This window comes from Pseudophryne corroboree, chromosome 1, assembly GCF_028390025.1.
Source record: "Pseudophryne corroboree isolate aPseCor3 chromosome 1, aPseCor3.hap2, whole genome shotgun sequence".
Classification (NCBI taxonomy): domain Eukaryota; kingdom Metazoa; phylum Chordata; class Amphibia; order Anura; family Myobatrachidae; genus Pseudophryne; species Pseudophryne corroboree.
Window position 1 is genome coordinate 478,125,443 of NC_086444.1, and position 27,375 is coordinate 478,152,817.

General features: G+C 45.5%; 1 protein-coding gene and 1 pseudogene across 1 annotated transcript in view; both read right to left on the minus strand.

The window, feature by feature from the left end:
- DAPK1 (death associated protein kinase 1) overlaps positions 1-27,375 on the minus strand; it is a 244,935-nt gene that overhangs the window by 38,677 nt on the left and 178,883 nt on the right. Inside the window, exons 13-17 of the mRNA XM_063913762.1 lie at positions 18,630-18,728; positions 17,303-17,401; positions 15,500-15,598; positions 13,974-14,171; positions 11,624-11,821 (exon numbers count right to left, since the gene is read on the minus strand). Coding sequence (XP_063769832.1) covers positions 11,624-11,821; positions 13,974-14,171; positions 15,500-15,598; positions 17,303-17,401; positions 18,630-18,728 — 693 coding nt within the window. The remainder of the gene's footprint in view (positions 1-11,623; positions 11,822-13,973; positions 14,172-15,499; positions 15,599-17,302; positions 17,402-18,629; positions 18,729-27,375) is intronic.
- Positions 3,197-3,315, minus strand: LOC134944765 (5S ribosomal RNA; annotated as a pseudogene).

Here is a 27,375-nt window from a genome sequence, read left to right on the forward strand (position 1 = left end):
AAATGGAGCAAACGCCCCAGCTGAAATTTTTTCTTAGGAGCTTTCTTGGATTCACACCAAGACACACATTTTCTCCAAATATGGTGGTAAAGCTTCGCCGTTACTTCTTTTCTAGCCTGAAGCAGTGTGGGAATGACTTCACTGGGAATACCCTTTCTGGCTAGGATATGGCGTTCAACCGCCATGCCGTCAAACGCAGCCACGGTAAGTCTTGATACACGCACGGTCCTTGCTGTAACAGGTCCTCTCGTAGAGGAAGAGGCCAGGGATCTTCTATGAGTAAATCTTGAAGAACTGGATACCAAGCCCTCCCTGGCCCATCCGGAACAAAGAGGATCGCCTGAACCTTTGTTCTTCTTATGATCTTTATCCCTTCGGAAAGAGTGGAAATGTAGGGAACACATAGACCGACTGAAACACCCACGGTGTTACGAGGGCGTCCACCGCTATTGCTTGAGGGTCCCTCGACCTGGAACCATATCCTTGTTGAGGCGAGACGCCATCATGTGAATTTCCCAAAGACTTGTCACTTCTGTGAAAACCTCTTGATGAAGACCCCACTCTCCTGGATTATTATTATTATTATTACATTTTATTTATAAGGCGCCACATGTGTTCCGCAGCGCCGTACAAAGGACAGTACAGGGGACAAAACATTGCATTACAGTAAATAAATAACAGAAATAGAGTACAGGTAACAGAGCACCACACATTCTCAAGACATAGTACAGCTAAGATGTAAGTATTGAGGGAGTGATCATCGTACTACTAGAGGCTGGTGGTCATAGATGGAGATGAACCTTTACTAGCAGGATAAAAATGGTCGTTGAGTAGGGGAGAGCTGTGAGTGAAATGTGTTGAGACGAGGGCTTAGATAACAAGAGGAAAGAGGGCCCTGCTCTGAAGAGCTAACAATCTATTGGGGAGGGGCGACAGACAGATGACAAGAGGTGCAGGCAAGCGGGAGGTAGCCTGATGGCAGTATGCAAGCAAAGCTGAGATGTTCACGGCGTGAGGCAGGGGGTGGAGGCGCGGCTTCAGCTCTGGGTTATGCATTAGAAGGGTACGCTTTGATGAATAGGTGGGTTTTTAGAGCCCGTTTGAAGCTTTGCAAGGTTGGGGAGAGTCTAATGGAGCGGGGGAGTGCGTTCCACTGGATGGATATCGTGTCTGCTGAGGAAGTCTGTTTCCCAGTTGTCTACACCCGGAATGAAGACCGCTAATCGAGCATTTACATGCCTTTCCGCCCAGCGGAAAACTCTTGTGGCTTCTGCCATTGCCGCTTTGCTCTACGTTCCGCCCTAGCGGTTTACTTACGCCACTACCGTTAAGTTGTCCGACTGAATTAAGACGGTCAGATCGCGAAGATGATGTTCCGCTTGCAGAAGGCAGTTGTAAATAGCCCTTAATTCCAGAATGCTTATTGCAGACAAGATTCCCGGCTTGACCTTTTTTCCTGGAAATTCTTCCCCTTGAAAGACTGCTCCCCAGCCTCGGAGACTCATATCCATAGACACCAGGATCCAATCCTGGATCCCGAACCTTCGTCCCTCTAGAAGGTGAGAACTGTGTAACCACCACAGGAGAGATATTCTGGTCCTGGAAAATAGGATTATTTTCCGGTGCATGTGCAGATGAGACCCGGACCACATGTCCAACTGGTCCCCTGGCATTTAACCTGCTCGCCGAATGGCCTCGTAGGCCGCAACCATCTTCTTCATCAATGGAACGTATGGATGGATTTACACTGTTGCAAATCTGATCCGACTCTGGATCCTCAGCTCTCATTCCACTGGAAAAAAACAAACTCTCAACAGTTCTGTATCTAACCTTATTCCCAACTCCGACATCCGCATCGTTGGGATCAACAGTAATTCTGGCAAATTCAGGCGCCAACCACTGTGTTGAACTGTCAGAGAGAAAATAACGATTTGCACCACTTGTTTCTTGACCTCTCCGTAGTCAGGAGAGCGTCCCAGTACAGAATAATAATGGCTTTTACTATTGAAGGAAAACCATCATACTGCCATCACTCCGGTGAATTGGCAATGACAATCCTGAATAGCAAACCCAGGTAAGCCTAATGCGGAAGAAACCGTATTTAGACCCTCTTTCTCCTTTTACAGATTGGAGATCCCTGCCCTGAGAGATTCCATCTTGTGGTTCAACTTCTTAAGCAGAAATTTTTGGGATCGTTCTGACCAAGCCGTCCGGGCTCAGAAGCACAATAAAGCGTGAGTAACAGCTTCTTTTTTTTTGTGTGACCGGGACAGCAGGACAATGTCCTGATCCTGACCCAACTCTTGTATGGCGTCGCATACTACCTCCCCGTCCAGAGGAGAATCGGTAAGATCTATTTGAAAAATCAGTGAGGGGAATCGTCTGGAAACTCCAGTATGTCCCCCTTGGGACTCTATTCTTAACTCACTGGTCCATGTCCATTCCAGGACTGACTGAAGAGTATTAGACGCGGTCCCACCGGTGTGGGCTCCCGCAAGATAGACCCAGCGACATGCGGTGGATGTGGTAGAAACAGAGGATGATTTCTGCTTCTGCGAACTTGAAAAGGCTACAATATACAGGAGAAAAGAAGACTCTTGTGTGGGTGCACTCTTGACTTAAGACAGTATAAGAATGTTCAAGATAAATTTATAATAAAATCAACTTTTATTGATATCAGATAAAATACTCAGTAGTAAGATAGAAAGGTAACAATGAAATTAATACAAATATTAGATAACGATTTCTGGCTGTCTAGGTTAGATCAAAATATTTGTTTAGGAATTTACCTAGATAAATTACAGTAATTCACGGATGGGTCTCTATCCTGCGCCTGTGTAGGGTTGTAATGACCCAATGGTCTAGGTGATAATTGTGGAATTTACCCAGATAAATTACAATAATTCACGGATGGGTCTTTTTTCATGCACCTGTGCAAGGTTGTAAAATACTTTATCATGCGCCTGTGCAAGGTAGTAATAAACTATTGGTCTAAGTGATAATTGTGGTTATACACTGGATATATAGGTTGAGTGGCTATTAATAGCAAAGAAGTAGAGTAAAGGTAGCAGGGTAAACCTGCTGTTGGTGTTGGATATTTTGATTGTATTGCTAGAAATAGCAAGAGAATAGGGTGAAAAAAGATAGGGTTAATCTGCTGTCAGTGTTAGACACTAAGCATGTGGATCCAATTTGTACTCTACTACACCAAGTCTTTCTCAGCGGTCTCCCACTTGAGTACTGACCCAGCCCGACACCGATTAGCTTCCAAGATCGGACGGATTCGGGCGTTTCCAGTGTGGTATGATAGTAGAGAGAATATAGGTCGAGAATATAGTCAAGAGTGCACCCACACAAGAGTCTTCTTTTCTCCTGTATATTGTTTCCTGTTTCAATACTGACTCAGGGTGCACCGCCAAATTGAATATGGATTAGAAAGCATGGCATTCTTCAGTCCTATCTTTGTATTTTGGTAATTCTAATATCATATCTTGAATTTTGAATATTTCCTGTGCGGTATCCCCCAAACTATAAACTTGAAAAGGCTGCTGACCTCTTACCTTTTCACCTTCCTCTACCTGCAAAGGGGAAAAATCCGTATCCATCCGGTCGAAATGACTGCATCCTACAAAAATGCGTCACCAACCCTTGTGAGGGAACATAGCTCAAGAAGGTAAACTTACCAGTGGTATCTGCCGAGATCAACTTAACAAAGCCATCCCCAAACCAGGTTTCACCTTTATAGGGAAGATACTCCAGTACTTCTCGGAGTCAGCCTCAGTATTCCATTGGTGAATTCACAACGTCTTCCTAGTCGAGACCGCCATTGAAGTGGCCCGCGAACCCAAGAGTCCTACATCCCTTGTAGTCGCACGGCAGTATGCAGCAATGATATAGACATGACTCAACTTCAGGAGTACCCCGCATACAACTACTCCCCCATGTGCATGTAATGCTAGTATAATCAACGTACATGGGACACATAATTAGAGTATCACATATCTTCCTGTATACGATCCTTTGTGACAGAGCCCCGTGCAGAACAGGGGTGACTCACTTTCTTCTATCCATGAGAAGGAATAACTTTACCTCCGCATTCATATTATATATATATATATATATATATATATATATATATATATATACATACACACATACATACACACACACATATACACACACATATACACACATAAATATACCTTCAAATGCACCTATACACACCTATATCTATATCTAATACGTATACATATATCCTTTTGCCAGGAACAGCCGGGTCCCTAGAGATGTTAATACATTCCAATGTGTATGAACAGGTACTGAATGCCGATTTTGTGGATCTGATCAGGAAACATTATGGTCGACATAAGAAACATTATTCGAGTCTATCTCAGGGAGTAGTAACTGGGCAAAAATAAGATTTTAAACCTACCGGTAAATCTTTTTCTCGTAGTCCGTAGAGGATGCTGGGGACTCCGTAAGGACCATGGGGAATAGACGGGCTCCGCAGGAGACATGGGCACTTTAAGAAAGACTTTAGGTCTGGGTGTGCACTGGCTCCTCCCTCTATGCCCCTCCTCTAGACCTCAGTTAGAGAAACTGTGCCCAGAGGAGATGGACAGTACGAGGAAAGGATTTATGTTAATCCAAGGGCAAGATTCATACCAGCCACACCAATCACACCGTATAACTTGTGTATCTATTAAACAGTTAACAGTATGAAAAAACAACATAGCATCAGTCCAACCTGATGAAACTATAACATAACCCTTATATAAGCAAAACTATATACAAGTCTTGCAGAAGTAGTCCGCACTTGGGACGGGAGCCCAGCATCCTCTACGGACTACGAGAAAAAGATTTACCGGTAAGTAAAATCTTATTTTCTCTAACGTCCTAGTGGATGCTGGGGACTCCATAAGGACCATGGGGATTATACCAAAGCTCCCAAACGGGCGGGAGAGTGCGGATGACTCTGCAGCACCGAATGAGCAAACCTTAGATCCTCCACAGCAAGGGTATCAAACTTATAGAACTTTGCAAAGGTGTTTGAACCCGACCAAGTAGCAGCTCGGCACAGTTGTAGTGCCGAGACCCCTCGGGCAGCCGCCCAAGACGAGCCACCTTCCTCGTGGAATGGGCCTTGACCGATTTTGGTTACGGCAATCCAGCCGTAGAATGCACCTGCTGAATTGTGTTACAGATCCAGCGAGCAATAGTCTGCTTCGAAGCAGGGGCGCCAACCTTGTTGGCTGCAGAGAGGTCAAACAGTGCTTCCGTTTTCCTGACTCTAGCCGTTCTGGCCACATAAATTTTCAAAGCCCTGACTACATCAAGGGACTCGGAATCCTCCAAATCTCGTGTAGCCACAGGCACCACAATAGGTTGGTTCATATGAAAAGATGACACCACCTTAGGCAAGAATTGAGGACGGGTCCGCAATTCCGCCCTATCCACATGGAAAAACCAGATAGGGGCTTTTATGAGACAAAGCCGCCAATTCCGACACTCGCCTAGCCGAAGCCAAGGCGAATAACATGACCACCTTCCAAGTGAGATATTTTAACTCCACCGTTTGAAGTGGTTCAAACCAGTGCGACTTAAGGAAACTCAACACCACGTTAAGGTCCCAAGGTGCCACCGGAGGTATAAAAGGAGGCTGAATATGCAGCACTCCCTTCACAAAAGTCTGTACTTCTGGGAGAGAAGCCAATTCTTTTTGAAAGAAAATGGATAAGGCCGAAATCTGAACCTTAATGGAGCCTAATTTTAGGCCCAAATTCACTCCAGTCTGTAGGAAGTGAAGGAAACGGCCCAGATGGAATTCTTCCGTAGGAGCATTCCTGGCCTCACACCAAGAAACATATTTTCGCCATATCCGGTGATAATGTTTCGCTGTCACGTCTTTCCTAGCCTTTATCAGAGTAGGAATGACCTCATCCGGAATTCCCTTTTCCGCTAGGATCCGGCGTTCAACCGCCATGCCGTCAAACGCAGCCGCGGTAAGTCTTGGAACAGACATGGCCCCTGTTGTAACAGGTCCTGTCTTAGAGGAAGAGGCCACGGATCTTCTGTGAGCATTTCCAGTAGATCCGGATACCAGGTCCTTCGTGGCCAATCTGGAACAATGAGAATTGTTCTCACTCCTCTTTTTCTTATTATTCTCAACACCTTGGGTATAAGAGGAAGAGGAGGAAACACATACACCGACTGGAACACCCACGTTGTCACTAGGGCGTCTACTGCTAACGCCTGAGGGTCTTTTGATTTAGCGCAATACCTCTGTAGCTTTTTGTTGAGGCGGGACGCCATCATGTCTATCTGGGGCAGTCCCCACCGACTTGCAATCTGTGCGAAGACTTCCCGATGAAGTCCCCACTCCCCTGGATGCTGGTCGTGTCTGCTGAGGAAGTCTGCTTCCCAGTTGTCCACTCCCGGAATGAACACTGCTGACAGTGCGCTTACATGATTTTCTGCCCAGCGAAGAATCCTGGTGACTTCCGCCATTGCCACTCTGCTCCTTGTGCCGCCTTGGCGGTTTACATGAGCCACTGCGGTGATGTTGTCTGACTGGATCAGAACTGGTTGGTCGCGAAGTAAGTTCTCCGCTTGACGTAGGGCGTTGTATATGGCCCTCAGTTCCAGGATGTTGATGTGAAGACAAGTCTCTTGACTTGTCCAAAGTCCTTGGAAGTTTCTTCCCTGTGTGACTGCTTCCCATCCTCTGAGGCTCGCGTCCGTGGTCACCAGGATCCAATCCTGAATGCCGAACCTGCGGCCTTCCAAAAGGTGAGCACTCTGCAGCCACCACAGGAGAGATACCCTGGCCCTGGGGGACAGGGTGATCAGCTGATGAATTTGTAGATGTGACCCAGACCACTTGTCCAATAGGTCCCATTGGAAAGACCTTGCATGGAACCTGCCGAAGGGAATGGCTTCGTATGTTGCCACCATTTTCCCCAGGACTTGAGTGCAATGATGCACAGACACTTGTTTTGGCTTCAATACGTTCTTGACTAGAGTCATGAGATCCTGAGCTTTTTCTATCGGAAGAAAAACCCTTTTCTGGTCTGTGTCCAGAATCATGCCCAAGAAGGTCAGACGAGTCGTAGGAACCAGCTGTGACTTCGGGATATTGAGAATCCAGCCGTGTTGCCGTAACACCTTCAATGAAAGTGACACGCTGTTCAGTCATTTCTCTCGTGATCTCGCTTTTATGAGGAGATCGTCCAAGTATGGGATAATTGTGACACCCTGCTTGCGCAGGAGCACCATCATTTCCACCATTACCTTGGTGAAAATCCTCGGGGCAGTGGAAAGCCCAAACGGCAACGTCTGAAATTGGTAATGACAATCCTGTACCGCAAATCTCAGGTACGCCTGGTGAGGTGGATAAATGGGGACATGAAGGTATGCATCCTTTATGTCCAGAGATACCATAAAATCCCCCCCTTCCAGGCTGGCGATGACCGCTCTGAGCGATTCCATCTTGAACTTGACCGTTTTAAGTATAGGTTCAGGGATTTTAGATTCAATATGGGTCTGACCGAACCGTCCGGTTTCGGAACTACAAACAGGGTTGAGTAGTATCCCTTCCCTCTCTGAAGCAGGGGAACTTCGACCACCACTTGTTGAAGACACAATTTGTGAATAGCATTTAACACTATCTCCCTTTCTAGGGGAGAAGTCGGTAGAGCAGATTTGAAAAACCGGCGAGGAGGCACCTCTTCGAATTCCAGCTTGTATCCCTGAGAAACAATTTCTATTGCCCAGGGATCCACCTGTGAGTGAACCCAGATGTGGCTGAAAAGTCGAAGACGTGCCCCCACTGGGGCGGACTCCCCCAGCGTCATGCGGTGGATTTTGCAGAGGCCGGGGAGGACTTCTGTTCCTGGGAACTAGCTGTGCTGTGCAGCTTTTTACCTCTGCCCTTACCTCTGGCAAGAAAGGACGATCCACGTACTCTTTTGCTTTTATTTGAACGAAAGGACTGCATTTGATAATGTGGCGCTTTCTTAGGTCGTGAGGGAACATAAGGCAAAAAATTAAATTTACCTGCCGTAGCTGTGGAGGCCAGGTCCGAGAGCCCTTCCCCAAACAATTCCTCACCCTTGTAAGGTAAGACCTCCATATGTCTTTTTGAGTCGGCATCACCTGTCCACTGCCGAGTCCAGAGGACTCGTCTAGCAGAAATTGACATAGCGTTTATTCTGGAACCCAGTAAACTAATGTCTCTTTGAGCATCTCTCATATACAAGACAGCATCCTTTATATGGCCTAGGGTCAATAAAATGGTATCCTTATCTAGGGTCTCAATTTCCGCTGATAAGGAATCTGTCCATGCTGCTACAGCGCTACAAACCCAGGCCGACGCAATTGCCGGTCTGAGTAATGTACTAGAATGTGTGTAAATGGATTTCAAGGTAACCTCCTGTTTGCGGTCAGCAGGATCCTTGAGGGTAGCCGTATCTTGGGATGAAAACGCTATCTTTTTTGACAAGCGTGTCAACGCTTTTTCCACCTTAAGGGAGGATTCCCACCGTATCCTGTCCGTTGGCGGGAAAGGATACGCCATAAGAATCCTTTTGGGAATGTGCAGTTTTTTGTCTGGAGATTCCCACGCTTTTTCCCATAATTCGTTCAACTCATGTGAGGAGGGAAAAGTTACCTCAGGCTTCTTTCCCTTATACATGTGTACCCTCGTGTCAGGGACAGGGAGTTCCTCTGTGATATGCAACACTTCTTTTATCGCAATAATCATATATCGAATACATTTAGCCACTTTTGGCTGTAACTTTGCATCATCGTAGTCGACACTGGAGTCCGAATCCGTGTCGGTATCTGTGTCTCCTATCTGGGATAGTGGGCGCTTCTGAGACCCTGAAGGTCCCGGCGACATAGGGACAGACATGGGTTCACTCCCTGACTGTTCCTTAGCTTCAGCTTTGTCTAATCTTTTGTGCAATAAGTTCACACTAGCACTTAAAACATTCCACATATCCATCCAGTCAGGTGTCGGCACCGCCGACGGAGACCTCACATTCATACGCTCCCCTTCCTCCCTAGGTGAGCCTTCTACCTCAGACATGTCGACACACACGTACCGACACACCACACACACAGGGAACCTCTTATCTGAAGACAGTTTCCCCACCAGGCCCTTTGGAGAGACAGAGTATGCCAGCACACACCCCAGCGCTATATGACCCTGGAAAAAAAACACTAAATGTTTATCCAGTAGCGCTGTTTATACTTCATATCCGCCAATTTTGTGCCCCCCCCCCCCCCTCTTAAAACCCCTCCATCACCGTGTATTAGCAGGGAAGAGTCCGGGGAGCTTCCTCTCAGCGCTGTGCTGTGGAGAAAAATGGCGCTGGTGAGTGCTGAGGGAGAAGCCCCGCCCCCTCGGCGGCGGGCTTCTGTCCCGCTCAAAATTCCTGAAAACTGGCGCGGGCTCTGTTATATACATGTACAGTGCCCATCTGTACATGTATATACTTATTTTGCCAATGGAGAGGTTTTATTGCTGCCCAGGGCGCCCCCCCTGCGCCCTGCACCCTTACAGTGACTGCGGTGGGTGAGCCTTGAAACTCACAGAAGTAGGTCTGTTTCTCTCTCCTCAGTCCCTCGATGCAGGGAGTCTGTTGCCAGCAGGCTCCCTGAAAATAAAAAACCTAACAAATATACTTTCTGACAGGAAGCTCAGGAGAGCTCCCTGTAGTGCACCCATCTCCTCTGGGCACAGTATCAAACTGAGGTCTAGAGGAGGGGCATAGAGGGAGGAGCCAGTGCACACCCAGACCTAAAGTCTTTCTTAAAGTGCCCATGTCTCCTGCGGAGCCCGTCTATTCCCCATGGTCCTTACGGAGTCCCCAGCATCCTCTAGGATGTTAGAGAAATAAAATTTATGCGATCCCTAGTGGTCTGAGAGAAATCTATTCTATGAATATGACTCCCTCCATAAATATAATCGCGTCTGATCGTGCCACAGACCAATGTAACCTTACTATACATACATATCCATATAGGTATATCACTTTCTGATATCACATTATCATGTCAATATCCACCCAGTCAGATATTGTTGGTGCCAACAGGGTCAACCCCCACATCTGTGTCTCCCATATAGTTTTCTCTCAGGAAAAATATATCTCTACTGAAATGTTGACATTGATTTACATGTACCAAGTACTATTAGGAGTCGACAGCGCCGACATAGTCATTCCCTTTGTGGCAGAGCACTCAGCCTCAGATATGCCTACACACGTGTAACAAACACCCACCGACATTACGCTGGCTATAAGGGATAGACCCCAATACAATCTGTCATGGAAACACATAAGGAGTTTACCAGCTCATTTACACCGCGCTCATGATATAGTTCTTTTATTTTAACTTGCATTGCACCAAACAACTGTGCCCCCCCTCGTTTTTCACTCTGATCTATACAGCAGTGTTTTGGAAGGACCAGCATCTCTGTGAGGAGAAAATGGCGCTGGGTAGAGCTGTGAGGGCTAAGCCACGCCCCCTTCATGAAGTGCTTCAGCCCCGCTATTTTCTATATTTTTATACTGGCGGGGGTCTTTATTTAGTGCCCAGGCACTTAATGTCTTTCTTGCCAGTCTCTATTTGAGGTATACATGCTGCCCAGGGCGCCGCCCCCCCCCCCCCCCCCCTGCGCCCTGCACCCTTGTAGTGTTGCGTAGTGTGTAGTGTGGGAGCAATGGCGCGGAGCGCGGCCGCTGCACGGTACCTCAGCCACTAAACTCTTCCGTCGTCACTGAAGTCTTCTGTTCTTCTTTTACTCACCCGGCTTCTTTCTTCTGACTCAGCAAGGGGGGTGACGGCGCGGCTCCGGGAACGAGCAGCTAGGCGTACCAAGTGATCAGACCCTCTGGAGCTAATGGTGTCCAGTAGCCTAAGAAGCAGAGCCTTTAAACTCACAGAAGTAGGTCTGCATCTCTCCCCTCAGTCCCACGATGCAGGGAGCCTGTTGCCAGCAGTGCTCCCTGAAAATAATAAACCTAACAAAGTCTTTTCCGAGAAACTCAGTAGAGCTCCTCAGTGTGTGACCAGTCTCTCTGGGCACAGAATCTAACTGGAGTCTGGAGGAGGGGCATAGAGGGAGGAGCCGGTTCACACCCCTTTTAAAGTCTTAAAGTGCCCATGTCTCCTGCGGATCCCGTCTATACCCATGGTTCTTGAAGCATCCCCAGCATCCTCTAGGACGTATGAGAAATGGTGCTAAAAAGACTTGTGTTTGATACAGTACAAACTGTGGCAATAGGACATATAGCAAATCAACATGCGGAAAAAAATATCTGGTTTACTGCAGGTAAGAATGTGAACAGAGAATTGGATATAGGGGTTAATTCAATTAGCCACAAGGGAGTTACTGTTGTAAAGCCGCGGAAACAGTACCTCAATTCGCCTCCCTTGCAGCCCAATCTCACCCGGGATTTGGCGCATTTTTATAAATAGCCAACTTAAGTGCATCATATAGCTGTACCTACATCACACTGCGAGGGGACTCACGGCTAACCCCAAAGACAATTCCTACAGCACTCATGTTGATGTAAAGATATACAGGGGATATCTACAATGTGTAACATCAATAGCTCACCTTGTTAGTAATGTCCAAGTTACAGTTCGCTTCACACAGTGCCATTACAATAGGAATATTGCCATCTTTGCAGGCAACATGCAAAGGTGTGTTACCATGGCGATCCTGGAAGTCTACATAGCACCCCACACTGATCAAGGTTTTGAGTACTTCCAGCTGACATCTTCTGACAGCAAGGTGCAGGGCTATGTGTCCATCCTGAAATGGGGTACATGAAAAGGGGTCAGCTCATTATTATTTCTGACAGTCATCAATATCTATATAATAATGCATTATGATCTGTCCTGTGTCGGACATGCGCAGTCACCCCACCCTTCCCGTCTGCATCTGGAACACTGTAGATGACACAATGAAGGGGAGGAACCAGCCGACAGATGCTGCAGACTGGTTAAGTGGGGGGAATAGAGAATAGTCAACCCTGTGAATTCTGGATACACCATGTTAGTATATATACAAGGTGGTTCAAAAGTCGCAGTACACCCTTTTGTTTCAAAAACTGTGCAGGAAATGGGAAAACTGAATACTCCAGCAAGGTATGGGTGAGGTGGGCTATCTTTTAGGGTATATACCGAACATGGGCGCCATCTTGAATTTAAGTCAATCCCATTTTCTGCAGTTTTAGAAACAAAAGGGTGTACTGCGAATTTTGAATCAATATATATTATATATCTCTATCTATCTATCTATATATATATATATATATATATATATATATAGATATTTTTACATTTTTTTGGAGACAGTGGAATTCTTAAGTGGACAAGTTAAAAATGCTGTCTCTCCTCCATCAAAGTTTCCAAGGATACATAATGGATGTCGACAGTATAATGCTGACATGGTCTGAATGTTGAAATGAAGGATGTTGCCACAACCAGAATGTCAAGATTTAACACGCCGGTAGTGTGGATGCAGACAATGATATTTTAATACAACTCTAATTGCTCCCTAATTCTAACCCTAATTTCAAATGTTGACAGTCTGACTACGGATGAGTTCTTTGTTACTGCTGCTTCAATGGCGTTAAACAGCTCCTCTAGGCGTGCCAGGTCCCATGCAAGTCAGTCAGGCCACACATCTGTCTTGCTGAAAATGTGCATCTTATTTGCATAATTAGGAAGCGACAAAACTACTGCTAAAAAGCTACTTTGCGACATTTGTCTGGTGTAAGAAGGGCTCCGATGTAAGAAGCCACTGTTTTTCCTCACAGCAAATTCTGTTGTGCTTCATCCGTGACTTTGTAAGTGTGTAAAACCAATTTCTTTGACATTAAAGTCGCAGCCCAGCATCTCTGGTACATTGAGAGCTACTTTTAAACTTTAAAGAAATACATGGTACACTACACTCTCAGAGTGTCTCACTCCATATGGCGTACTGACAATCAGTATGTTAAGACATACACATATACATGTGTATACCATTTCCATGTACTCTTCATGCAGGTCCAGACCTTAGTCAAAGCAACATCAGAAAATCACATAGTTATTAGACTATTAATATTTACTATAGCTTCTATGTTATAAGAGAGAGAGAGAGAATACTGCAGCAGCAGAGACTTAAGGAGGAACCAGGCCAGGGACCTTCAAAGACAGCACTTCTGCTCCAGAACCTACAGATTTATGTGGCATACGAGTGTGACATTGCTAACCAAATAGCAGTCATCTCCTATTCTGCACATTTAGGTGTAATCAGTCATAATACAACAGAGAGAAACAGTGAACAAATACTGGCCACGGGGATCACAACAAGCAGCGGAAACGTGGCATAGTATGAAACATTTTAAACACACTGCTGAATGATAGCAAAGATCTTTACAATGTAAAAGAGGAGCCTTATAAGGCAGATACAATTCCATGGCTGTGGCAAGCTTGCCACTTTCCTGATATGCTGGGATTTGTAGTTCAATAACAATTTAAGTGCCAAGGGGTACCAACTTCTGCAATGTCATACACAACGTGACATTGGCAGAGATAAAGTGAACACAGTTAAATTGTGAAGGTGCTGATTTACAAAGTGCTAATATTAGAAGCATAAATCAGAGCCTGTATTTTATTCAATAACAAATCCCACACAGAACTAGAGAGATGGCAATTTTGTTATATTATTTGTCCAGACACATAATGTAAAATGCTACTTTGCACAGTGCTGGGTAGGCACAAATTACAAGCAAAGCACAGCATTTACAACCCACTGAGTTTTCCCTCTTCTACGCTCATTTTGTACATTCAGGGTTTAACAGTGAGGAATTGCAGGTTACCAACTGCCAATTAGATATATGAGGAGATGTAATCCAGGGACATAACAGGCCCTTGACCATCTTTGTGTGTAATTTGTGACAACGTGAATCATTCACCTTGTCGGTTGCATCAAGGTCAGCTCCGTGTTCAGTCAAGCATTCCACAATATCATGGTAGCCTCTCGCTGAAGCCGTCAGGAGGGGAGTCTCTCCTTCTCTGTTGCGAATGTTAACACTGCAGCCAGCACGGCACAGAGCTATTGCCACAGGATAATAACCATGCCAAGCGGCACAGTGCAGAGGGGTTTCATCTTCCTACAACAGAAGCACACAAAATATGAAGTATATTTCTATGTATACATACTAGAATTTAGAGCTGTATAAAAATAGATTTTTATTTTTTTTAAGTTAACATTAGAGCATTCTTATTGTGTAGTATATGAAGTTTACATAGAAGATTTACAAAAAAATATGGATCAGTATAAGCAATAAAAGTTACAATACATGTACACAGACTTAAATTAATCTAGATCATTTTACATTCTCCTTAAATTTAAAACATTTTCATGGTCTCCTCATACCTTTATGCATTTCATTTCAATGGGTTCATTTCCCTATATAATTTAGACCACAATTTCCCACACACAGTGCTAGAGCCACTTCTTCTTGTAACACTGACAGTATTAAGTATAATGCAAACATCAAAAAAGCACTATATAGGGGCATATTCAATTGCCAGCAGAGTTTTTTTCCGCTGCAGTGAAGTTTTTTTCTATTCAATTGCCGGGCTGAAAACAGTGTGAATTTCTAAAGAAATTTCAACGGCTATTTTCTCGCAAACCCAGAGCATGTCTAAAAATATTTAAAAATCCTAATGTAAGGTAAAAATGTACGGGACTCCATCAGAACCCATTGTACACCCTCCCCAACAAGCTTAATTAGTCCAGTAATGAATAAGGATATGCAAAAAATGGACTAAAATTACCACAAAATCACCTTTTTCTACTTTTTTTTTTAGTCATTTGTAATTAAATGGGAAAAAAATATTTAAAACAAAATAAAGAAACAAATAGCTATTATATTCCTCTGTTAAAGACTTAGAAACTTGAACACACTACAGGGTTGTAGAGAGCCGTTTAAGAAAGCCAACAGACATTTGAGTGCAAAATTTTATAAAACAATCCCATGCGTTTCTTTCAGCTTCATATAAAATTCATGAAATGTGATTCAGTGTCTGCGTGGGAAGATTTAAGAAAGATCTGGCCAGGGCCTTTCTCTGAGGTTGGTCATAGCCTTGTACTGGAGGCCAGGGGCGTGAAGAGCTGACAAGGAAGGGCCTGACTACTGGAGAGGATGTGGCAAAGAAAAGAAAAATAGACAAATATACTGTGTTTACCTCAGCAACTGACCTTGGCCTGTAATCAGCACACACTACTCCCCACCCCTTCCCCTTTACGGCAATGACTGGAGCACCAAGTCACAAGCACATACTTACAAAACACTGTTCTGCTCTGGAAAACACGCTCTCTGACTAGTAGACACAGAATTTTATAACCCACATACAGAGCAGCAAAGTATGCAAATGAAATGCAGCACACAACTCCAGAAACATGCGACTACAATGGCCATCTAGACATACATACCTTATCCTGAATATCTGGATGTGATCCGATGCTACACAGGTACTGTATGACCTCCACATGGCCATAGCGAGCAGCCACATGTAGTGCGGTTTCTCCAGACTAAAGAGAAAAAGTTAAAAATGAGATCTTTGTAAGTGGAAGGAGATCACAGTACAGTAGAGCCTGTAGGGTAGCCAGCAAGCTATGGTTAGAGGTACAGGCGTCTTACTAATCTGCTAACAACTGTAGCTCTTATTGATGCACTATTCAAATCACATAATACATGTAGAGTTGGAATTATTGCTCAATAACCTTGACTATTTACACCCCATATACTTATTTTATTAACATCCCTAAAGACTTTACAGTCATGAGTAGTTCAAATATCTAGGCACGGGTTGAATTATACAGATCATATCATATACACAATAGTGATCTTATGGTTACGTTCTAACCTTATTACATGAAAGCTTCATTTGTAAATTCACTTCTTATAAGAAATCAAAAGTTCACTACCAACAGGATGTTCAGTGTACAGCGGCAATGTGTACGATTACAAACCTGAGCTCAGCTGTACTATGTTTCATATTTCTACCAAGTGTCTACAAAAGACTAATTATATTGTATGATAATGTTACACTTTTAAATAATATCTGTATCCGCTATTACCAGTATTAATGGTCCACATTTTATATTGTTGAAAAATCTGCTATATGGGGCGGTATGCTTTAATGCTAAAAATGCAGCCATACCTATGAAAATGCAGTTTTTGTAGGTTTGGCTGCATACCGGATGCAGTGGGCAACACAAAGATGGTGTTGCCCTTTAGAAGCCTCTGGGTTTCTTTTCATGATTCCCCCTGAGAGAGATTTAATTGGATCCCTCCCAGCACCCCTGTACCAAGTTAGTCACTTGACGCATGCGCAGGGGGACTTCCGGGTCCTTCTATCGCCAAGGACGGCTCTTACCTGGAGACCTGTCCTTTGTGATTTTTTTCAAGCATATGACGTTAATAAACACTGTTATGCTTGCGAAGAGTGAAAAACACATGCATCCTGCACATGGAGTTCTAGATTTTATTTATATCAATACATAGAATTTAATCTCATTAACCACTGAGTGCAGGTTTGTAAAAATCATTCTATACTGTTTTTGAATTGTGTCCCTTTATTTTACTGGTGAGGGTTCCAACCAATAAAATGTCAAAATGATATAAGTATAATGTGGAAATACTGCCAACATCACAAATGTGTTAAACACACTGTAGTGCCCCGTTAACATTATGCGACACAGAAAGCGCAGTTCACATTAGGCCACAGTGCACCCCACACTTGTGATATGTGAGCTATGTGTAGGAGATAACCACAACAGAGAAAGATGGTAACGTGGTGGGAGGAGGAAGATGGTGAATGGATTGAGGATATAGCTGAAAAATATACATGGTTTGTACAGTTACCAGACTATTGCCATCTAATACTCCTTATTACATAACTGATGGAAGCACAACCAGGGACACACACTGGTCAGGAACAGTCATCCCTACCAGCACTGCATAGTCTAACTGCCTCAACAGCTCCAGTGATATGGAAATAAAATCAATCAAGCACCCAGCAGTCTGCTAGTTAGGGTGATGAGTGGCGGCTTTCATTTTGGGTGGAAGTATCTTTCAGCACTGCAGTATGAGCAACACCATTTCAGGTAAGAGCATGTCACCTAATGCAAATTTAATTCTGCACTGACGCAATCAGACACAAAATCAATATTACTCTCCCCCTCGAAGAGGGCAAACAACCCTATCTGCAAATTGTTAAATATAAAACTTACCTTATCTTTAACATCCAGAGGACATTTGTTCTGATGGAGGAATTTTAAAGTCTCCACATGGCCGTGCCTAGAGGCCCAATAAAGTGCATTGGATCCAGCCTAGGTGAATACAGTATAATTACAGTAGCTGCAGTATTCGTTACACACAGCACACACCGATATGTTAGTATATATGATCTTATCAATTACAGACCAAGTCAATAGAGGAATAGTCTAGTGTTCCTTCTAGGCTGTTTCAGCAGGGTGCTGCACCCTGCCCATTTTTGAAATGTGAAAAAGCACCCTGCCGTTTTTCAGTGCACCCTGCAGGATCATAAATCGCCCCCTTTTATACAGAATGCAACAGTCAGAGTGCATATTACAATGTAGTTGTCTACTCCCTGCCTACCTCTGAAATTGGAAACAATTTCTATACTTAATGAAATGGATGGCAGAGGAGGGACAGTAAATGGCATCACTGCAGTGGCTGCCGGCATAACACAGAACTCTGATATAGAGGGAAAGAACAGGGTAAGCAGTGAGCATGTACTGCTTACACTATTTCCTTAGTAGAAGAACAGACTTATTTTGTACCTATACCAGTGGTTCACAAACTGTGTGCCGTGGCTCCCTGGGGTGCCTCGGGACACTTGCAGGGGTGCCCTGGGTTGGTGGTCCAGGACCAATTTAAATCATTTATGGTCAATATAATAGGCAAAACTAGTGCTGGTGGCTGCCAGTCATAAAATATGGGGACAAACAGAAGCAAATCTTGTCCCTCACCACATAACTGACCCTAAGGATGACATATAAACGTGATCTACTTAATGTAATATTTCTTTCTAAATTTCTCAATAAGAAATTTTTGGCCTAGGGGTGCCGTGAAAAAAATTCTGATATTCTAGGGTGCCGTGACTACAAAAAGTTTGGAAACCACTGACCTATATTGTATATTTTAACCCTCTGCTTAACTTTCTGTTTTATAACACATAAGGATTATAACTACTTCAGCAGTGGAGGAGACATTTATTATCATCTACTTATAATGTATATACTGTAGCCGTTCTTTCAAGAAGACTGGACAAATATAGTATTTTTCTCAGTACAGATGTTGGGTGTTACATGGGCATCCTATATGTATGTAGGGGTAAATGATACATTAAGGGGAAAATATATGTATAAAAACTATAAACATATGCGCTATGCTTTGTGCGCAGTGTCACCTCAAAAATGTGCCCTTCAAAATGAAAATGTGCCCTCCTCAATGATCAGCACCCTGCCCTCAGAAAATCCTAGAATGAACACTAATAGTCTATTTTGTAAAATAACATATCAGTTGAACACAGACCTTATCCTGCACATCGATGTGCGCTCCACGTCTAATTAACAACTCCAGCATTTGAATATTTCCACAGCCAGCAGCAATTAATAACGGGGGTGTGCCATGCTGAAACACAGGGATACCAAAAAGTCAAGAAACAGAACCAGAAACTTGATACAGCTCTATGCTCACTTAACCTAAATAAAAAAATTGAACTATTCCATTAGCATAAAGTCACATTCACAAGCATCAAGGACCTGTGTTATAACGAATAGGCCCTACACATTAGGAGATATAACAGAACGATATGAACGTTCTCGTTCATTAATGAACGAGTAACTCGTTCATATCGTTCAGTGTGTAGGCAACAACGATGAACAATGCGCGGTCCCGCACTCTGTCATCGTTGGTGCCGGGTCGCTTATGCATGCAGGCCAATATGGACAATCTCGTCCATATTAGCATGCACTGCTATGGAGCCGGGGGAGTGAATAAACTTCACTCTCTCCGTCACCTTCCGCCGGGTCACCCGTCTGCCGTATCGGCCGCCAGGCAGCTCAGCGGCGTGTCGCCGAATGCGTAGGGCCCATAAGGCTATTTGCAATAAGCATGCAGGTCTTCGATAAAGTCTGGCAAATGTGATTAAGGTGAGAGCACTCAAAGTGGAGAATGTTTGCCCGAGGCTGCAAAGCTGGACCACATCAGTCCTAACAGAGAATCTGCATGCCAAATACATTTTCCACAGCAGTGTGTTTCTTCTTCATTTATACATATCAATGGAGATGATCTATTGGCACTGCTGGAAATACTAGCAGTCTCATTCATGTAATTATACATTATACAGATGTAGCCATGCTCATCTAGCCTGCAGCAAATGCGGGCAGTGTGCGCGTGTGCCTAGGTATGTGTAAGAATTCATGGGAGGAGTGTATGCCCGTGCCACAAGCTGGATGAGCATGGCTACATCTGCAGGCCTAGATTGTGTGAAACATTATATACACATAGGACATGACTTGAGAACTGGATGTAACAATAATAAAACATTATCTTGCCACACTGGAGATATACATAATATACTACATATAACACTCTATAAAGACCTACTTTACACTCAAAGCATAAAGAATAGCAATAGATAATAAGGAGCACATTCAATTGTCCACAGGACTGTAGGCTTTTAGCTCCAGGGTTAAATGCACAGCAGTAAGCCACGAGGATGCACTTCTTGCCTGATTCAGCATGAGTTGTAGTTTCGCGATAAATCACAATATTACAACTCTCTTCTGTAAAAGACCGCCCTGCACTGAACAGCGAAGCGCTCGCATGATAAGGGTAGCCCCATGACTATACAGCCTAGCTACGTAGGCAGTCAGAGCCGCACGCCGCATACTGTGGGATATAACTGAATAGTAACAGGCACTTAACAGGGGAGATACAAGTCTAAAGTAAGTCAAGTCCTGTGGCTAATGAATATGGGATCCGTTCATTTGCCAGCTGTCAGGATCCAGGCGGTCAGGATACAGACGCTGGAATACCACCAGCCAACAATGCCACCGGCCGGGATACAGGCAGTACAGAACTATTCCCACTCGTAGGTGTCCACGACACCTCTAAAGCGGGAATAGATCCTGTGATGAGCGCAGCGCATCACCGAGCCCGCAAGGGGACTCTCTGCGCACGCCCCGCTGCCTGCAAACTGGCAGCTGGGATACTGCTGTCTGTATACTGGACAGCCGGCATCCTGGTCGCTGGTAAATCATACTGAATCCCTGAATATGCCCCTAAGAATGGCATCAAGCAAAAAAAAAAAAAACACAACATTTCCCCCCCCCCCCCCCCCCCAAGATTCCATATGGGGGACACTGGAAACAATGGGTTTAAGTGGGAAGGCGGAGGAGTAGGTACTAAATAGTTAATTCTATTGAAGCTGTAACTAACTCCCCTCCCTCTTAACTGGCATTGTCAGATCACATGCGACCGCACCCCACTGTGTCTCCCAGTTTTGACAAGGAGATCCGTTCTGCAGATGTGCATAATATAATATAAAAAAAAATACTTTTTAAACTATATTAAATAAAACATTAAATAAAAAATAGGATTTTAATACCTACCGGTAAATCCTTTTCTCCTAGTCCGTAGAGGATGCTGGGGACTCCAAAAAGACCATGGGTTATAGACGGGATCCGCAGGAGATTGGGCATACTAAAAAGACTTTGACTGGGAGTGAACTGGCTCCTCCCTCTATGCCTCTCCCCCAGACCTCAGTTATAGGAACTGTGCGCAGGAGAGACAGACATTTAGAAGAAAGGATTTTGTTAAACTAAGGGCGAGAAACATACCAGCCAACACCACAACATACAGTGCAACTGGAGTAGCATGAAACCAGATAACAGTATGAACTAACCACAGCAACAAGCTGAATATAACTGATACACAAACCATGTGTAACCGAACTTAACCAGTATCAACTCAACTGCAAGGAACAGTCCGCACTAGCATGGGCGCCCAGCATCCTCTACGGACTAGGAGAAAAGGATTTACCGGTAGGTATTAAAATCTTATTTTCTCTTACGTCCTAGAGGATGCTGGGGACTCCAAAAGGACCATGGGGTCTATACCAAAGCTCCAGATCGGGTGGGAGAGTGCGGACGACTCTGCTGCACCGATAGAGCATACATGAGGTCCTCATCAGCAAGGGTATCAAACTTGTAAAATTTAGTAAAAGTGTTTGAACCCGACCACGTAGCTGCTCGGCAAAGTTGAAGTGCCGAGACCCCTCGGGCAGCCGCCCGAGATGAGCCCACCTTCCTGGTAGAATGGGCCTTTACTGACTTCGGCAACAGTAGCCCAGCCAAAGAATGAACTTGCTGGATCGTATTACAAATCCAGCGTGCAATAGTTTGCTTAGAAGCAGGATTTCCAATCTTGTTGGAAGCATATAGGACAAACAGAGCCTCTGTCTTCCTAGTAAGAGCCGTTCTGGCGACATAAATTTTCAAAGCTCTTACAACATCAAGAGACTTTGGGACCGCCACAGCATCCGTAGCCACAGGCACCACAATAGGTTGGTTTATGTGAAACGAAGAGACCACCTTCGGCAGAAATTGTTGACGAGTCCTCAATTCCACTCTATCCGAATGAAAAATCAAATATGGGCTCTTGTGAGACAAGGCCGCCAATTCGGACACTCGTCTGGCAGACGCCAGAGCTAAAAGCATGACCACTTTCCAAGTGTGAAACTTTAACTCAACCTTACTCAAAGGCTCAAACCAATGAGACATAAGAAACTGCAACACCACTTCAAGATCCCATAGCGCCACTGGTGGGACAAATTGGAGGATGGATATGCAGTACTCCCTTCACGAAAGTCTGAACCTCAGGAAGGACGGCCAATTCCTTTTGAAAGAAAATAGATAAGGCCGAAATATGCACTTTGATGGAACCCAACTTCAGGCCTGCATCCACGCCTGCCTGCAAAAAATGGAGGAAACGACCTAAGTGAAACTCCTCCGCAGGAGCTGCTTTGGTTTCACACCACGACACATATTTTCTCCAAATACGGTGATAATGTTTCGCCGTGTCCTCCTTCCTAGCCTTAAGGAGAGTGGGGATAACCTCCCCGGGAATACCCTTTCGAGCTAAAATCTGGCGTTCAACTTCCACACCGTCAAACGCAGCCGCGGTAAGTCCGGAAATAGGCAGGGACCCTGCATTAAGAGGTCTGCTCTTAGAGGAAGCGGCCAGGGATCTTCCACTAGTAATTCCTGAAGATCCGGCTACCAGGCCCTCCGTGGAGCGACGAGTATTGCCCGAACCCTTGTTCTCCTTATGATCCTCAACACCTTTGGAATGAGAGGAAGTGGAGGGAAAACATACACCGACTGAAACATCCACGGAGCTACCAGGGCGTCCACTGCACAGGCTTGGGGGTCTCTTGACCTGGAACAATACTTCGGAAGTTTCTTGTTGAGGCGAGACGCCATCATGTCCATCAGAGGAGTTCCCCAACGCCTTGTCACTTCTGCAAATATCTCTTGATGAAGAGCCCACTCTCCTGGATGGAGATCGTGTCTGCTGAGAAAATCTGCTTCCCAGTTGTCCACGCCCGGGAGGAAGACTGCTGACAGAGCGCTCACGTGCTGTTCCGCCCAGCGGAGAATTCTTGTGGCTTCCACCATTGCCGCCCTGCTCCTTGTTCCGCCTTGGCGGTTTACATAGGCCACCGCTGTTATGTTGTCCGACTGGATCAGTACCGGGAGACCCTGAAGAAAGCTCTTCGCTTGCAGGAGGCCATTGTAAATGGCTCTTAACTCAAGGACATTTATGTGGAGAGAAGATTCCTGGCTTGACCATTTTCCTTGGAAACTTCTTCCCTGCGCGACTGCGCCCCAGCCTCGGAGACTTGCATCAGTGGTGAGCAGGACCCAGTCCTGAATTCCGAAACGGCGTCCCTCTAGGAGATGAGAGCTTTGCAGCCACCACAGGAGAGAGATCCTGGCCCTGGAAGATAGACTTATTTTCCGGTGCATGTGTAGGTGAGACCCGGACCATTTGTCCAGCAGGTCCCACTGAAACACCCTGGCATGAAACCTGCCAAACGGAATGGCCTCGTAAGCCGCCACCATCTTCCCTAGAACACGAGTGCATTGATGAATCGACACTCTTGTCGGTCTCAAAAGCTCCTTGACCATGGTCTGTATTTCTAGCGATTTGTCCTCCGGAAGAAACACTCTCTGAAGCTTCGTGCCTAGGATCATACCTAGGAAGGGCAGGCGAGTCATCGGAATTAACTGAGACTTTGGCAAATTTAAAATCCAACCGTGATGTTGCAGAACCGTCAGGGAGAGTTCCACATTATTTAACAATTGTTCTTTTGACCTCGCCTTTATCAGGAGATCGTCCAATGGGATAATTGTGACCCCTTGCTTGCGAAGGAGTACCATCATTTCTGCCATAACCTTGGTGTAAACCCTCGGGGCCGTGGAAAGCCCAAACGGCAACGTCTGAAATTGGTAATGACAATCCTGCACTGCAAATCTCAGGAAGGCCTGATGCGGAGGATAAATCGGGATGTGTAAGTAGGCATCCTTTATGTCGACTGACGCCATAAAATCCCCCCCCTTCTAAGCTGGAGATCACAGCTCGAAGAGATTCCATCTTGAACTTGAAAGTTTTCAAGTATGGATTGAGGGATTTTAGGTTCAGAATCGGTCTGACCGAACCGTCCGGCTTCGGTACGACAAAGAGGCTCGAACAGAACCCTTCCCCCCGTTGGGACAGGGGAAAGGGAACAATGACCCTCTGTTGACACAACTTTTGTATCGCAGCATTCACTACTTCTCTTTCTGGAAGAAAGACTGGCAAGGCCGATATGAAAAAGCGGCGGGGGGGGGGCATCTCCTGAAACTCCAGCTTGTACCCTTGGGACACTATGTCTAAGACCCAAGGATCCAGGGCTGATTGAAACCAGACCTGACTGAAGATCCGGAGACGGCCCCCCACCGGCACGGACTCCCGCAGGGGAGCCCCAGCGTCATGCGGTGGACTTGGTAGAGGCGGGGGAGGACTTTTGGTCCTGGGTGCCTGATCCTGCAGGCGACTTCTTTCCCCTTCCTCTACCCTTTGAAGCGAGGAAGGACGAGCCTTTACCTCGTTTGTATTTATTAGGCCGAAAGGACTGCATCTGTTGATGGGGTGCCTTTTTCTGTTGTGTGGGAACATAAGGAAGAAAAGATGACTTACCCGCAGTAGCGGTAAACACCAGGTCAGCCAGGCCGTCACCAAACAAGACACTACCTTTGAAGGGGAGAGCTTCCATATTTTTCTTGGAGTCGGCATCAGCATTCCATTGATGGATCCACAGCGCCCTCCTGGCCGAGACCGCCATGGAATTGGCTCTTGATCCCAAGAAGCCAACATCCCTCGCCGCATCCTTTAGGTAATCTGCAGCGTCCTTGATATAACCAAGAGTCAAAAGAATATCATCTTTATCAAGGGTATCCATATCAGAAGCTAAATTATCAGCCCATTTAGCAATAGCACTACTCACCCATACCGACGCCACAGCAGGTCTGAGCAATGCACCAGTATTAACGAAAATGGCCTTCAAAGACGTCTCCAGCTTGCGATCCGCCGGATCCTTGAGAGCAGCCCTGTCAGGGGACGGAAGCGCCACCTTTCTGGACAAACGGGATAAAGCCTTGTCGACATTCGGAGACGACTCCCATTTTTCCCTGTCATCAGAGGGGAAAGGATACGCCATAAAAATTCTCTTGGGAATCTGCCACCTCTTGTCCGGCGACTCCCAAGCCTTTTCACAAAGAGCATTCATTTCATGAGAGGGGGGAAATTTCACCTCAGGTTTTTCCCCTTTAAAAAGGCAAATCCTTGTTTCCTGAACAGCCGGTTCATCAGATATACGTAAGACATCTTTAATAGCCACAATCATGTACTGAATACTCTTAACTACCCTCGGGTGTAAAGTAGCCTCATTAAAATCGACATCGGAATCAGAGTCCGTGTCGGCATCTGTATCTACCATCTGGGTAAATGAACATTTTTGTGACCCTGAGGGGGTCTGCACCTGAGCCAAAGCATCCTCCATGAATTTTCTCCATGTTTGTGTCTGAGAATCAGATTTATCAAGCCTCTTAGACAACAAAGCCACATTAGCATTAAGTGTACTCAACATAGCAACCCAATCAGCAGTCGGCTGTGCCAACAGAGCCATCTCCAGCTCCTTTTCTGCGCCCCCAGTAACTTCCTCCGGGGAGGAACACTCAGCCTCAGACATGCCGACACCAAGTACCGACACCCAACACACACACTGGCCAAATAAAGGGGACAGCCTACAGGAAAACCCGGAGAGAGAAACACAGAGGGAGTATGCCAGCTCACACCCCAGCGCCCATATACTACACCACAATAATATATGTCAGTAGCACTGTATAATAACAATAAAAGCACCAAAATTATTTGTGCCCCCCCACCGTTTTGCTCCCTGTTACTTGCGAGGAGCCTGGAGGTCCGGGCCAACGTTCTCTGCAGCGGCTGTGGAGAGAAGAAAATGGAGCTGGTGAGCTGTGCGGCTAAGCCCCGCCCCTTCCCGGCGTGCTTCAGTCCCGCTCAAATTTAAATTCTTTATACTGGCGGGGGTCTTATATATGGTGCCCGGGCACCGAATATGGCTTTCACCAGTTTTAAAAACCTCAGTAACTGCTGCCCAGGGCGCCTCCCCCAGCGCCCTGCACCCTGTGAGTGCCGTTGGTGGTGTGTGTGGAAGCATGGAGCGCAGCGCTACCGCTGGGCTGTACCTCGTTACTGAAGTCTTCGGATCTTCTAATACTCACCCGGCTTCTGTCTTCTGTGAGGGGGGTGACGGCGCGGCTCCGGGAACAAGCAGCTAGGCGAACCAAGTGATCGAACCCTCTGGAGCTAATGGTGCCCAGTAGCCTAAGAAGCAGAGCCCTTAACTAAGCCGAAGTAGGTCTGACTTCTCTACCCTCAGTCCCACGATGCAGGGAGCCTGTAGCCAGCAGGTCTCCCTGAAAATAAAAAACCTAACAAAGTATTTTCAGAGAAACTCAGTAGAGCTCCCCTAGTGTGTGTCCAGTCACTCCTGGGCACAAAGTCTAACTGAGATCTGGGGTAGGGGCATAGAGGGAGGAGCCAGTTCACACCCAGTCAAAGTCTTTTTAGTGTGCCCAAGCTCCTGCGGATCCCATGGTCCTTTTGGAGTCCCCAGCATCCTCTAGGACGTAAGAGAAACAATGTTATGACCAGTTTTGAAGGGAAAAATCGTCAGTTAAGTGGTTAAGCCCTTCCATCTCTACCAGCATCTCAGTTTTTAATATTCCAAAGCCTGATGGAGAACACAATCATGCACCACGCACAACCAGTGTTCCCCAGATGTACTCAGAGGAACTGATTTTAAGGTGAGTATGAAATCTTTATTCCTCCTAAAGCAAACCTAAGGACGTGGGGCAAGTTCTGGCAATGCCATACACAAAACTGTGTGTACATAACTGGCATCTTTAAAAAGCAAAAGCGTGGAAACTAACATTTTTGTAAAGCTGCCTGGCACAACTGAGGCACCATACTGCATTGCCCAAGAACTGCTCACAGCTCTTGTAGAATGAACCCTGATGGGATCTGGAACCAACTGTCCCACATACAAAATAAGCCTGTCTAACAGTATATCTAATCCACCGGGCAATGGACTGCATGGAGGTCGACCAGCATAGCTTGCGAGCTTCAAACAAAACTAAGAGACTACTGGTCTTGTGAAAAGAAGAGGTCTGCTCCACATAAATGCGCCATACCCTGACCACATCCAAGAGATGAAGAGAAGAATATGACTGCCGAAATGGCAAAAAAAACCCACCCAATCTCTTGATAGAAATGAAAATTCAAAACCACCTTCAGCTGAAACGACAGGCTTGTAAACAATACCACTTTATCAGAAGAAAAAAATTTAAGTGGAGATTTAAAAGAGCTGATAGGGCAGACACTCTCCTTGCAGAGGCTATAGCTAACAAAATAACAGCTTTTCATTCAAGTCATCTAAAGTCTACTGCCTGAAGAGGTTCGAAAGAAGATCCCACGATGGAACCGGCAGAATATAAAGAGGTATAGCACCTGCAGCAGCAATGCTAATGCCCTCTTAAAAAGAGTAGAAAAATTTGATCCTTCAAAGAAGCAAGACGTAGACCCTAGTCTAGCCCTATCTGTAAGAAAGAACATGTGTCAAACTAAACGAATAGCCAGCAACCTC